This window comes from Talpa occidentalis, unplaced genomic scaffold (genome assembly GCF_014898055.3).
Source record: "Talpa occidentalis isolate TD23 unplaced genomic scaffold, MPIMG_talOcc4v2.1 talOcc4.4, whole genome shotgun sequence".
Lineage (NCBI taxonomy): Eukaryota > Metazoa > Chordata > Mammalia > Eulipotyphla > Talpidae > Talpa > Talpa occidentalis.
Window position 1 is genome coordinate 144,353,062 of NW_023604295.1, and position 14,588 is coordinate 144,367,649.

A 14,588-nucleotide genomic window follows, 5' to 3' on the forward strand; every position below is an offset into this window, starting at 1 on the left:
CAATATATATGACCTCCCCTATATATGTATTTGCCATTTGATGTTTTTCTATAGTTAACTAACATTCTACTCATTTTCCCTATTTTTTTTTCTCCTTGTTTCATTTTGAATTCAAGGTCACAGAGAGAACCTTTCCTCTGCAAGGTCTTACCTATTAATAGCAGTACATTTTCAACCCATTTCAGTGTTTCTGTTTTGACTTTACTAAATGGGTAGAAAATGAATGGTGTAGGGTAAGTGATGAAATAGTCAAGCTTTTGCACCGTTGGCCTCTGTGGCTATCATCTGTGGCCTTGAATGCAAGAGGAGCTTGGGAGCATGGGTTCGGGGCACACGGGCCTGATGGTGGAAACCTGGAGCTGGTGTGGGCATGCGCGTGTGTGCACACCTGAGCCTGGAGGCTGTGGATCTAAGGGCTGCATCACTCACACAGAAAACAGCTGCAGCAGAGAACAGCTACGGGAGGATGAGTGGCTACAGAGAGGCAGGACCACGAGATCACACCAGAAAAAGCCCAAAGAGTAAAGATTCACTGGGCCTGGGAGGCCTGCAGTCTCCCACCCCTGTCCCCAGGCCCCTGCCCGCTCTAGGCCTGGTTGCCGCATTGCAATGGCTCTGGATTTTATTTCGGGGAGTCATTCTAACATAAGCCTCACTGAGGGACTGCCCCTCACCACTTGAAAGGTCCTAAGTGAAGGCACCATGTCCAAGGAGGTCGGCTGTGTTCATGGCACAACTGCCAGAATAACTCCTCGAACATTCCTTTGCTCATACAGTGGAGTCTCTCCGTCAGAAAATACCACTGCCCAGAATTGTGGGATGAGAACTTGGCAGTAGGAGAGGGTTCACACTACTTGTGAAAATATCTCTGATTCTAATTAATCTCTGGATTTGTTTATATAACAAGATCTAAGTGGATCTTCAGAAATGAGTCCTCACAAGAAGTTTCCAAAACCTTGGTGGTGGTGGTTTCTCACAAATCCAACTCCTGTCCTTTTTCCTACCCCCACCCTTCCCCTACCTGAACCCTGCCTGCCCTTTGCCTCTGCTGCCCAACACTAAGCTACTCCAGAAAGGTCTGGAAAGATGTGCTTTTAAGATACGTTTCTTAATTTTCTGGTTTGCTATGCTCGTGTGTAACTATGTCTCAGAAACACATGGAGGGGTAAGACATTGATTATAACTACATAGCTTAGGAAACAAGCACGGTATAAATAATAAAGGGCTCTTTATCTTGATTTAGGAAATGTCACCACATTGGCTATGATTAGCCTGCGCTGTGGGGGGACCTGCCTGGCATTCTTCTTCGCATAAAGTCATACAGCTCCAAATGTCAAACAACTTCCTGCTTAGTCCCATTTGTGACTCAAGAATAAATAAGTCTGTCAATTGATTTTAGAGATGGAAGAAATTATAGTCCTTTCCACGCATGCAGCCTATGGAGTGGCTTGGCTTAACTCCAGCACTTGTAGGCCCCCAAACCTGGTCCTCACAGGCAGGCAATGAGGGGAGGGCAAGAGTGGTGATGTGTAGACTCTAGAGAGGGCAGGGAAGAGAGGGCTGTCCCTCTCCATGGAGGCTGTGGACAGAATGGGGGCCCTGTCCACAGGTGGGGCATCCCCAGGTGTTTTAGGGGAGGAAAGATGGAGGTCTCCATGGTGGATGTCCAGGAGGCCAACTTTTCTCTTTTGACATCTTTTAGCAAATTGTTAAGGTCCTGACAGTAGGTGTTCCCAGGGGTGCTGGCTGTGAGCGAGTGAGTTGCCAGGATGGCACCATGACCTGGGGCATCGCACACCCTCCTTGGGTCAGGGTCTGGGAGCTCCTGGCCTCACAGATCTTGACTAACTCTGGAAAGTCTCTTACATGTGAATGGAACTTCCAAGGGCAGCAAATCCCTGAGGTGACTCCAGGAGCAATTGTCTTAGAAGGTGGGCCTCGATGTGGTTCTGTTGCTTCCAACCCTGTCCTTAGGTTGCCACATATGGCTGTGACACTCTGTTCCACCACGCTCTCAGTCTAAGTTGCCCTTCCTACTAATTGCTGCTGAAAAATGATCAGAACACCCAGATTTCAACAGTCCTCCCACAGGACTTGTCTTCTCATCAGAAAGAATGTGACAGAAGTCTTAGCAGTGACATGTTTTCAGCTTTATTGAAATTTTTTCTTACAAAAAGGCCTGATGTATTTTAGGCCAGGCCTAATTTCCTCTAGTCCCTGAAATACAGGTCCATGGTTATTTCCATGCCCTCTTAAGTAGGATTGTAAACCAGTAGACTTTTATTTTAAGGTTCAAACACTTATCGCTGTTGTTTTCATTTGATGGAAAACAAGACTTTTTTTTTCCTCCCCAAAGACCAACTTATATGGGTCCTCCTTACTGGGGCAAGTGGGTGTTTTCCAGAACCATCTTAGGAATTTATTGCATTCAATGTGACATCTCTCCACCTGTAGCATTTTCTTCTTTAAATGCAAACTTTGCGATGCGCGGAGCCAACGGGGAAGAGCGCTCTGTCTACATGCGCGCACGTGCGTGGTCGGCCCGGGACAAGAGAGGCACGGGCCCTGCGTGTTGCCTACACATAGCAATGGCAGAAAGAGTCTCTGGTCACTAGGGCATTAATGAATATCGAGTATATTGTAAGCAAAGAACAACCAACAGCACAGACTAGTTTAGGATCTTTGCTGGTCTGCATCGGAGGAGCCCCAGACAAGCTGCTGCTCACCCAGCTTGCAGGCGTGTGTGCACCCCGGGTCTGGCTGAGCCTTTTGGCTCCCTAGGTGCAGTGGGTCTGTGCGCACTTGTTGCCATGCAGCCCCAGTCCTGGAGCATGATGTGAGCGGCTCGGCCCCTTCCTCCTGTCCGAAGCAGAACATGACCTCCCGGGGGAGGGCGCGGGATGAGGACTTGCAGATTCCTGTGCCCATCCTGCTCCAGAGGTTAGAGAGAATCCATTTCCTGACACCTTGGTAGGATCCACCAGGACACATGTTCGCTTGACCCCAGGATCACACCCAAGAAGCCTGGAATGTTCTATATCATGCCCTCCTAACAATGCAGAGGACTTGACTTGAACGGTGATGCCAGGCACTGAGCGCTGGTCTCCGCTTCGCCCAGACAACCCTGTGTCGCCCTCCATACCCCCTGTGTGCCTGGCTGACCTGGGAACAAGCCGTGTCTGGTCTCGCACTCACACCTGAGCATTGTAGGTTTGTAACTCAGTCACCCGCGTGCACCGCGAGCTGCCTGCTCAAGCCCGGCCAGGCGCGCTGCGGTGGACACAGAGGTCAGTTGTTCTCAGTCTTCTGGCTTGCAGGCCAGGGCGTGGGCAGTGCCTCCAGCAGGCCGTGTGCACCCAGGCGCCACGGGGCCTGATGCGTGCGTGCTGGTCTCGCAGCACACACACATCGCCCGCCCCCTCCACGTCTGGATCGGCTCTTGTGTTTCCCTCTTGTTCCTGCAGCTGCCTCTCTAAGTCACGTCAGCAAACTAACATCGGGGGGCAGAGGCAGAGCAAAGAGGGGAACGGGAGTCTCTGGGTGTTGCCCGTGGCTGGAGAGATGTCAGGACGCTTGGCCTAACAGGTCTGGGAATGATCTGCAAAGAGAACCCTCTGGTACTCCCTCCCGTGCCTAGGGCTGCGTTTCTCTTCGACATCCTGTCAGCGTTCACGTCGAGCCACAGACGGGAGGAACGAGGCCTCGGGAGCCGGGCCGGGTGTCTAGGAGGCCAGGCAAGGGGCCCCCCCGAGTGGGTCCTGGGGTAGGGGCAGGAAGTAGACGCAGAGTGGCACCTTGGAGATGTCCACGGGGACAAGGGCAACAGGTTGCTACTGGCCCGGGAGGGGGGCGCTGCTGGGCTGGGCGAGGCAGAGCTGGTCAGGGTGACCCGAGCGATGCCCCCGCCCTGGAGAGCAGGAAGGAGGCCGGCTGCGGCCCCCAAGCTGGGGCGCCCCCCGTCAGTGTCGGCTGCACGTCACTCCCGCGTCCTCGGCGTGTCCGCAGTTCGATACCCCCCATTTGGAGAAGCTGCAGCGGAAGATGGTGTCCTCTGTGCCCTTGCAGGCGACGTCATCCATCCAGATCCTCCCGGTGCCTGTGGAGACAAGTCACGGAGGGTCTCAGCAGGAGGGCGGGGTGCTCTGCCGCGTTGGCCCTTGGCGAGGCTGTCAGGCCTTCTTGGCCATTCTCGAATCTAGAGCTTCCCACCTGCCTCCTCCCCGCCACCGAGACCTCACTGCGGTTCTCTAGGCTCAGTTTCTCCACTGCAGAATAGTAACTGCTGGGGCGATCGCAGCCTCTCCCGAGTGTCTCCTGTGCGATCTTCCTCGGTCCTCTGGCGCTAATAAACCCATCTTACGGGTGGGAAAACCGAGGCTCAGAAAGCGTTCAGTGCAAGTTGCTCACTTGTAAGTGGGCAGAGTCTGAACTCAGGCCCAAGTCCAGCCGTCTGCCAGGCCCGCACTTTATACGTGACACTGCACGGCTTTGAGCTGTGATGTCTTGTGACATTTGTTTGATGAGAGTCAGGCAGGCCTAAGCAGACGGACAGTGTCAGGCAGATTTTGGGTTGTCCCTGTGCCCCTGTTGTCCCTGTGCACAGGCAGGCCAGTGCCAGCATTACCTCCCATCTCCTGAGGCTGAGAGCAGATGGTCCCATGCTACAAGCCCAAACCTGTGCCTCGGAAGGCCAGCCCCGGGACTCAGCAGCGTTCCCAGACAGGTGATGATCCGCAGGCGTGTGCTGGGCCGCGGTAGGCAGGTCCGTGATGTGGTCAGAGGGACCTCGGCACCGCCCGCGGCCTGGGGAGGCGCCCCGCTCCCCGTGACTCCCCGTGCTGCATGGCCCTTGCCTCGCGGTGCAAAACCCACACCCGTCCACCTCCCTGTCTGCAGGGAACACGTGCAGACCAGGTTTGCTCACCTCCATGCCCCATGCAGCCTAGTCTGGCCCTCAGCTGTCTAGAAAGTGCTCAGGAAAGGGGCTTGGGGGACATGGACCTTCTGCCAGGGAAACTTCCTGTACCATCTGCAGGAAGAAGGGCTTGAACGCCTCAAAAGGAAAGCAACCCAACTGGTGAAGGCTTTGGAAATGTTGCCATCTGAGGACAAGATGCAGGAGCTGGAGCTGCTCACCTGAAGATGAACGGGGCATTGGCATGGGGCCGGGGAGACCGTGGGGGGTGAGTGAAGCAGGTGCACGCATGGAGTTGCAGAGCATGCCAAGGACAGACAAATTCGTAATAAAAGGTGACCTAACTGCTCCTCCACAGAGAAGGTGGTGTGTGGATTTGGGTCTTTAAGCCAAAAGCCTGAGCTGAAACGGCATTCTCAGGCATCTGTGCGCCTCACAGCAGAGAGAAAAAGGGACTGGCCTAAGTGGGAGGGGCCCAGACTGGACCCTGAGACCAGTGTGAGGTGGAGGGGGCCTCTGACCAGCAGGCAGGAAAAGAGAGGAAGCCGAGGCAAGGAGAGGGGGTGGCCCAGTCACGGGCCATGTCCACAGGTGGCCGGGGGACAGCAAGTGGCCGTGGCAGGGGTTGCCGGAGCGGGGCCTGGTGACAGGAGGCGGGTGGCCACGAGGGGTCTCAGGAAGGAGGCCAGTGCTGGGGATCCGGGGCTCTCCCTCCCAGCGCCTTACCTTGCCCAAACCGCGCCGTGCGGTACACCTGCTCCGCGCCGCGGAAGCCCAGCATGCGGCAGGCCACGTCGCCGTCCTTTTTGTCCCAGCCGTCGTCACACACGGTGCCCCAGCGCCGGTCGTGGTACACCTCCACGCGGCCCTCGTGCGGGCCCGAGCCGTTCACCAGCCGGATCAGCATGGCCTCCATGCCACCTGCGGGGCAGCCCGGGGTCACTGGTGCCCTGGACACAGTGGGCAGAGGCTCCCCCCCAGCGCAGGAAAGAGGGGGGGCTGCAGCCAAGGCCACACTGGCAGAGTCATGGCGACACCGTGATTTCTTCTCCCCACCTTTTACCTTTTGCTTTCTTTTTTTCAAGTATTATTTATGCATATAAGAACTGGGGGGCTCCCCAGTGGCGCAGCGGTTGAGCGCTGGGTTGCGAAGCTGCCCGCAGCCTCTGCATCGCCGGTTCGATCCCCGGCTGCTCCCCGGCCACCGGAGGAGGGTCCCACATGGCGCGCAGACCTCTCCTGCCGCCCGCTGCTCCCCTCAGCAGTGTACTTCGGTCCTTCTGCCTGCTCTGCTCCCCGCTCTGGCTCTGGTGAATTCTCTCACCCTCCCGCGCTTCTGACTGTACCAGTGCATGTATAAATAAATAAATAAATAAATCTAAAAAAAAAAAAAAAAAAAAAAAAGAACTGGGGTGCAGGCCAGAGGGAGGGAAGAGGATTCACCAGAGACAGAGCAGGAAGCAGACCAGGAGGATCTACTGAAACCCACTGCCGGCGGTTGGGGGGGCGCAGCAGGGAGACAGGGGAGGTCTGCTGCGCCATGTGGGGCAGCTCCCTGGGTACCTGCGCCTCGGCACTTGTCCCCAACTCTCAGATCCAGGGCTTCTCCCCATAAAGGAGGAGCATGGTTATTGGCCCGTGGGGTTGGCAGATGCTGCCCGCCCCCAGGGCATCAAATGATTGTGACAGTTGTCACCCCCCGGAGCCACCCAGATGGCACTTTCCTTCAAACACTGTCTCACAGGACGTGGCCCTAGTTATGACTTTTTGCCTCCTTTCCCCCACGGACGGACGGGCTCTGCGCGTGCCTCCCTTGGGAACATGCAGGCTGAGGGGTGATCTGATTATGGAGCAAACAGCCCCATCCAGGCAGCCAGGCAGCCCCAAGGGGCAGGCCCTAAAGGCCTCTCCGGCCTCCTCTACCCTGGAGCTGCGGCGGCAGGCAGACCCTTCCCAGGCCTGACGATGATGTCCCTGCAGGAACTCTCTTGGGGATCTCCGGATGACTCCACAGGACCCCCTCTCTGGTCTGACGAGGACGTCAGTGACTGTTAAGAGGTTTGGGTTTCTGTGGGCAGAGGGTTTAAACTCTGCTTTTTCCCAGCAGTTTCGGCCTCAGGGCAAAGCTTTCTCACCAAGCGACCAACCCACCAACCGCGCTAGGAAACATTCACACCCACAGCTGTGTCAGCCCCCACATAATCAGAAGCGGTGCCTGAGAGGCGGCCTGGCCTGGTTTGTGAGCCCCCTGCCTGCCCCCAAAACACTTCCTGTAAGTCCCGGGAGCTTCTTCCTCAGATGCCCACGCAGCGTGGCCCCGGGGCCATGCGGGGCCCCTGGAGATGGAGGAGGCGGCCCTCTCCGCACACGCGAGGGGAGAGGGAGGTGGACTCCTGACTGCTCCAGACTCAGGAGCCCGGGGCCGGCCCAGCAGTGGGGGGACGAAGGGGCACAGAGGTGAGGGCCCTCAGGTTTTCTTGACTACGTGGACCCCCTAACAGCTTCCCCGCCTTGACCGGCAGGCCCGGACGGCCTTGTCTGCCTCCCACCTCAGCAGCCCTGGCTCCTCCTTCCTGAGCTCCACGCCTGCCCACCTTCCCCCTGTGGGCACTGCTCCCCGTTCCGAAGGGGAGCCCCGGGAGGGGAATCTCCCACCTTTTCTCCCATTACCGGGCCCTGCCCCGCAGACGGCAGCCCGCCTGGCCTGTGGCCGCGGTGGCGAGTTGGGGACGGCGGCCACAGCGCCTGCTCTGCGGGAGGAGCCTGCCGACCTCCACGTGTTCTGAACAGGGACATTCAAAGTAGTTGGTCCCTCCCCAAACCTGAAGGCCAGTGGGGGTTTTTCTAAGTGGAGCATTTGCCCCAGTCTCTAGCCCACCGAGTCTTGTACCCCCTGCACCCCTGCTCCCCCATGGCAGGGGTGCCCTGATGCTCACGGGCCAGACCTCTGCTTCTCTGTTGCCATGGCCCCAGATGGGGCAGAGGGCCTCCCCTTTAGACAGGGAAGCGCCAGAGAAGAGCTCCTGAGGTCAAGCCCAGACCAGCACTTTGCCTTGCTGGGGGGCCCTAGGGAGACAGCTGATGTGGGGTCCCAGGGCAGGGGCCGGCGAAGGGCCAGCTGCTTCCCCACCAGGCTCTCCGGAGCATCTGTGGCCCTCATGGCTGCTTGGGCCCAGCCACGAAGCCGCCACCTCATTCCCTGACCTGCCACCACCCAGGCCGCGCCTGGGGCCACCCTCCTGCCGCGGGACCCCAGATCTCCCCCAGTCCTGACCCACTGTAAAGAGGGGGCGCTGAGGTGCAGCCGGGGTTGGAGAAGAACAAGGCATGGTGTCCCAAGAGGAAGCTTTGCCTTTGGGCGGGAGAGGGGGAGCCTTAGAACAAGCTCCCCCACGCAGATGCAGACCTGGCCCTGGCCCAGCACTCAGCCTCTTTCAGGAAGTCGCCACGCGGCCGGTCGCCACGCGCTGCATCACGGGCGCCCCTTGTGACGCCCACCCCTGGCCGGCAGCACCTCACGCGGCGAGTAAGGAGCTCGCGCGTCTTACTGAGGCCGGTCGAGGGCCCATAGCCTGAGCAAGGCTGGCGCCTCGACCGCTTGTGTGCCAGAGCAAGCTGCCGGCTGGACAAAGGAGCTCAACCCGCATCGGCCTTAAGGTCCTCTGCTCTCCCCAGGGCGCAGCTCCTGGCCCCTCAGCACATCAGGGCCCGGGGGGCCTCCGCGCAGTCCGCTCTGCTGCCAGCAGCTCCTGCTCGCTCCTGCAAGTTGGAGGCGACTTGTCAGGCGAGGCAGCTCCGGGGCGGTCCTGAGCGTGTGCTGGGGCGAGGCCACGCTGGGGCCCCGGCTCAGAGCTTCCTGCGTATGCATGTGGGGATGCCCCTCTCAGGACATCGGGCTTTGCGCTTGTTGCTTGTAAGTACAGATGGAGGAAAGCAAGGGAACCCCAGACAGGGTCTCCGGTGCCCCCCAGAGCCGCACGGCTCTGAACCCCTGTGCCCAGAGCTGGGTGGGGCCCTGGACTTGGCCTTGAGTCTCCTCTCCCGCTCGCAACGGAGTCTCTCTCCACCCCTGCCTCTGGCGAGGGCCCCGGCTCTGGGAGCCCAGCAGGGAGGGGGTGTCCGGGCAGCTCCAGTGTTTCTCATCCAGGGGTCCCCTCCTGATTTCACTCCGGCTGCTTCCGGTCTCGTGGCTGTAACTGGGACTAGGTGGGTGGACCAGCGCCCTCTTTCTCCAGCATCTGGGGGACGCGCAGGCCAGGGGGGTCTCCAGGGCAGCCTCGTGGCAAATATGACCAACTCAGAACCAGCTTCCGGGCTGGGGCTGCCTTCGAACTACCTGCTTCCTGAGGGCCACACCTGCCTCAGAGCACCCCCAAGTGCAACAAAGCGACATTCGGGGGCTACGCCAGAGAGGCGGCGAGTCCGGGAGGACAGTGACGCGAGAGAAGGTGCGCTCAGCTCCCACCCCCTGCCCGGCACTGTGCAAAGGGCCTCCCGGGGCAGCTTCTCACTTTTTCCTCCATGAATTTCTGATGATGGCCCAGAGAAGTCGAGTTATTTGCCCAGAGTCACACAGCTGCTGCAAGGTGTCCAGGGACAAGAGCAAAGGTCTTTCATCCTCAAACCACAGAGCCCAAGACAAGCAGTTCCCCGCGGCCGTCCCGGCATGGGAGTGCCTTCCCCCACCCCCGCCCCTCGCAGTCGCGGGGATCAGTGTCTCTTGTGGGAAGGGGAAACATCTTGGGCTTGAAGCAGTGGTTCCCTGTCCTGGGCTGCAGGTGACCTGGGGAGCTTTTTCGGGTACCACTGCAGGGCTGGGGGCTGGGGATTGTCTTCCCACACTTCACCGGGGCCGAGACGCGCAGCCACATGGGACAGATGCAGGGACACCTGGGCTGCACACCTGACCAGCTGTCAGGCCGGGCAGGAGGACACGAAGACTTCTGTAGGGTAAAGAAAATATCAGGCTTTTCTGCCCTCCCGCCATCAGGATAGATGAGGGATCCCTGCGGTCCTGAACGCATGCCTGATGGCGGCACCTGGAGTAGGGTGTGGGCCTAGGTAGATGGGATTCACCTGGGCTGAGACTGGGCTTTTAAGGGCGGCGTCGCGGGGACGCCAGCAGAAGCAGAAGCAACAGAACAGAACTACCAGAGAGAGAGAACCACAAAAGAGTAGAGAACAAGGCCAGGAGAAAACTCCGGAGAGCCCAGATAGAGTGAAGACTCGCTGGGGGCTGGGCGGCCTGCCAGCCTCCGGCCCCCCAGCACCCCTGCCTGCCGTGTGCCTGGTGAACCCCAACAAAAGCCTGAAAAGCAGCTGAGGGCTCCAGGACGCCTCCTTTACCCTGTCTGCTGGATCAGAAAACCTGCCCTGTGCCCCTTCCTGCCCCCTACGGGGCCCTAGAACACCCCAGAACCTGCTGGGCAGTGTCTCAGCAGGGCCCTAGGGGCCAGGGAACCGCTTCTAAAGGAGAGGAGACGGGGAACGCACAACACGAAGCATGGGGCTCTGGGGTTTGTTTATCCTGCTTCCCCACGGCCAGAGCAAAACAAGCCGGAGGGAGGGAGGTGGAGGGGAACAGAAATAAACAGGCGGCGGGGAGAGCAGCCTCTGACGCTGCAGCTGCGGAGCAGAGCCGGGATAATGCGGACCAGCTGCCCGCTCCGGAAGTCGAACTTTCCTTCTGTGAAGAAAGAGCTCCCCGTGCTCCTGAGGGGGGGCGGTGGGCTCCCCCTTTCTAGACATGACACCTCCCTTTGCCCTGACATCCATGGGAAATGGGGCGCATGTGGGAAGGACAGGAGCCATCCCACAAGCCGAAGAAGGACTTCCCGGCCAGCGCTCCTGGAGGGCAGCGCTCTGACAACGCGGCCTGGCCTGGGGGCGCCGCTCCTAAAATGCTATTTCCTAGTGGTGTTTTGCTCTTCCTTGAATCTAGTCCCTCATGCCTCTTCAAAGCACGCTTGCTAGATGCTCTCACTAGTCTTTGCAGCCCTTGGAGGGGTGGGGTGGGGGCTGCACCCCCTGCATAGGTGGGGAAGCTGAAACTCAAGGGGAGGGACTTTCTCCAGGTGACGTGGTGAAGCGGCCACCCCCGGTGTCCGGCGCTGCTGCTGCGGCGCCAGTACCGCATCTCGGATTGGGGGCCACAGGTGCTGCGGCTTTGCTGGGGACTCCGCTTTGGGGGCCACGGGTGCTGCGGCTTTGCTGGGGACTCCGCTGTGCTTGGCACTCCGGATTCCGTCCTTTTGGGTTGGGGCGCGTTCAGTCTGCGTCTTGGTGGAGCTGTTCACCGAAGCACCTGGGAATGGCCGAAACAGACATGGCACGGCCGTGGTGTGATGGAAGGTCCACAGAGGGGCGGGTTTGTCACCATCCGCTGGGCACGGCGACTCTGCACGTCCTTTGGCAGCCGGCGCTGTGCCTTGGCTGCTGTTTCTTCGCTGCCCTGCTCACTCCTGGCTGCAAGAGCGTGTGTCCCATCAGAGTAACTGAGGCGCGGTCCCTGCCTGGCCCCGAACCAGAGGCTCGCCCGGGGCAGTGGGCGGACGTGGCTCCCTCCAGAGGCGCCAGTGTCACACCTGCATCTTTGTGACTTACTGAGCGGGAGGTTGAGTCCTGCGTGTGGCTTTTGCTCCTGGGCTTCTCAGCGGGCAGGGAGGTCACCGAGTGTCGCCAGGCCATTGGGAAGAAATGCTGCCGAGCGGGGAGAAATTTGGTGGCGCAGACTCCTGCTGGGTCCCCCGATAGCCTGAGGTGGAGCGCCCTGCAGGAGGCCCTGGCGCCCACGAGGCGCCCTTCTGAGGCTGTGCAGACCCGCCGCCTTTACCGCAGGATCTCACACCGGGGACGAGGAGCCCTTCCCCGGGTCCGGCTGGAGACTCCATCTGATGCTCGCCCGCCTCACATCCCGGGAGACAGGAGCAGCCTCGAGCGCCCCTCTCCCCGTAGCTCCGTGGCCTTGGGCATGTCATTGAACCCCCCAGAGTACTTTCCTCACCTGCTGAAGGGGCCGACAATGCATCTTAGAGACTTTCTTAGAGACCTTCTCAGGCTGTGTGAGCTCAGTGATGGTGGGGGGGGGGTGTCGGGGGTGGATCTCAGTAAATAGTGTTATTTACTGTTCCCCTGAGGATCAAGGTGGGGGTGCGAGGCTCTGTGTCGAGTGCTCCCCTGGCATTGGAGTCAGGGAGGCAACCAGCCATGACCCACCGACCTCAGCACCCAGGACCTCCCGGGGCGTCTGCAGGCTTCGTCTCCTCGCTCATCTCTCTGCCATCAGAATTCGACCACAGCGCTCCTTAGAAGAGAGTTTGAAGTCCATTGCCAGGGAAGCAACTCTTCTAGATAACTGGCTCCAAGTGCACCCGGAGGGCGTTTCCATCTTCAAAAGACAGCGAGGTTCACGCAGTGGCCACGAGCGCTGAGCCAGATCCGTCCCAGATGCAGCGGGACCTCCCGGGTGTGATCTGCAGGGCCTTCTTCCAGCCTCACCCCCAGGGGCAGAGGACAGTGTGTGGGGTCACGGGGATTTAGGACAATTCCGAAGTTTGTTTGAATTGCTCTCTGAGTAAACAGCTAAACCATCGCTGGTTTTAATGCACGTCTCAACTTTAAGTGTTCTTGTATAAAACCCACATCAAAGACCCACAATTCAGCTCTTCTGTGGTTCAGGGTGTTGTTTGTGTAGAAATCTCTTGTTCACCTTCGGCCTGAGGTTTTATTACTGAAAGTTTTCTTGCAGGGCAAATCACAGAAACCGCTGCGTGTTTGTCAGGGAATCAGGAAGGGCAGCTGTGGGGGAGCTGCTGCCAGGCCCCCCTTGGGAAGGACAGACACGCGTCAGCCGAGGTGGGCAGTGCGAGCACGGAAGGCCTCCACACTCACCGTAAGATGGCCAAATGCTCGGGGACCAGCGGAAACCTCCCCTCAAGCCCACAGCCACCCCCTAGACGGACAACCAAAGAAGCAAGCCTGCCCAGGCGCCACTTACTCCCGACCCAAGCTGTGGACACTCGCTGCCCAGCTGGGCCTCGGTCAGCACACACAGCGGCCCCTGTGCAGGCCACTCAGGAAGATTTCCTCTCTGAGGTTCTGCATTCATGGATTCGACCTCTGATGCCGTGGGTTGAACCTGGGGATATGGGGTTCCTGGGGAGAGCCTGCAGCACCGGAGGGGCTTGGTGTCTGAGGGGGTGGCCCTGGAGCCAGTGCCCTGTGGCTACCGGGGCATGGCTGTAGTTAACTTCAGGGAGAGAGTCAGAAATTGAGGATTTTTAACTGTGGGGGAAATGAGTACCCCTCAGCCCCGCTTCTTAGGGTCCACACTGTATCTGGAATACCAGGCTGGGGTGTCCTGTTCGTGACCTCTTAGCTGCTCTCTAAAGCACCTCGGGGGTTTCTCCCGTTCCGCCTGTTACGAGATATGAAGGCAGCCCATCCGCGGGCTCCCCAGGTACGCGGGGCTCCCCAGGTACGCGGGGCTGAGCGTGGACTCTGGGCCAGACAGAGCTGCCTGGGACCTGGCTGTGCCCCAGGGGAGCGCCGGCGACCTCGGGTTCCTCCTCTTCTACCCCCAGGGTTCCCACATCATCTCCACAGGTGGTGCCTCCTCAGAGTCACACGGGACCCGGCTTCCTCATGGTACGGGCCGGCGTGGTCAGCCGTGTCGTAGCAGCGGCGAACTCTTCCTAGGGTGTGCTTGGCCTCCAAGTCGCAGCGTGGCTGGGATGTTAACGCCATAGTCACAGCTGAGACACAACCGTGTAAGGCGATGCGCCTTCAGTGAAAAATAGTCGGATGAGCCGCGAGGCTGTCCCCACGGGGCACGCGGACGAGGGTCTGCGGGAAGGCCCCGCTGCTCCGCCTCTCCAGACTGGGCCTCGCTGACCCCGCGCCACCTCACCCCGAGCAGACGCCGCCGGGCCCCAGCGCAGCCACAAGGCGGGGTGGGAGGAAGGGGCTTCACGGACCCCGAAGACTGTTGCAGCCTCATCCAGAGCAGAGACAGGAGCAGCAACGCGGCTCAGCGGAGGGCTGCTTGGAACCCGCCTCCCTCGTTTGCTTTGCGCTTGCACCACACACTGGGGCACCCGCTATCCCTTTCACACCCCCTCCCCTTGCTCTTGAAAGCTCACGCAGACGTTAAACACTCTTCACGTTTTCTGAGGCGGCACCGATGCCCATCAGCACGCGCCGGCTGAGAACTCCCCTGGGCGCCTTCTGCCCGTCTGTGTCCGCGGGAAACCAAGCGGAGGGACGTTCTTTAAACAGCCCGAAACTGTATCCTGCTTCGCATTCATGCTGGGGGACTGCAACTCAACCAAGTCCACGTCCCGCCCCTCGCTGCGAAAGTAGAATTTATTTTTCCTGCAGATGAGCTTCTGGGAGGGACGAGCACATCTTTCCCACTGGAGCTGTGTGTCTGTACCTTTCTTGTCCTCTGGCCAAGACTCCCCCCAAACCAAAAATTTAACGGAATGACTGATGTCACCCTGGCCTGGGAAAGAAACAAAGCAAAACCCAACAGCAGGCCCTGGCCTTCCCGTGGCACCGAGGTCAGGGGGTCCCGATTCTCGGATGGGGCCGCGCCGGCTGCAGCCGGGACCAGGGCTCTCTCCCTCTGCGCTGGTGCCGGGCAGTGGGTTGGTGGGGCGGCCTCGGGGGTGAA

General features: G+C 59.5%; 1 protein-coding gene across 3 annotated transcripts in view; it reads right to left on the reverse strand.

The window, feature by feature from the left end:
• Positions 1-2,136: 2,136 nt before the first annotated feature.
• The window catches only part of SCARA5 (scavenger receptor class A member 5), a 62,718-nt gene continuing 50,266 nt past the window's right edge, over positions 2,137-14,588 (reverse strand). For all 3 annotated transcript variants that reach the window (XM_037526514.2, XM_037526513.2, XM_054701077.1), the window contains 2 exons: positions 5,642-5,836; positions 2,137-4,096 (listed from right to left, as the gene is read on the reverse strand). In XM_037526514.2, coding sequence (XP_037382411.1) covers positions 3,960-4,096; positions 5,642-5,836 — 332 coding nt within the window. In that variant the 3' untranslated portion in view covers positions 2,137-3,959. The remainder of the gene's footprint in view (positions 4,097-5,641; positions 5,837-14,588) is intronic.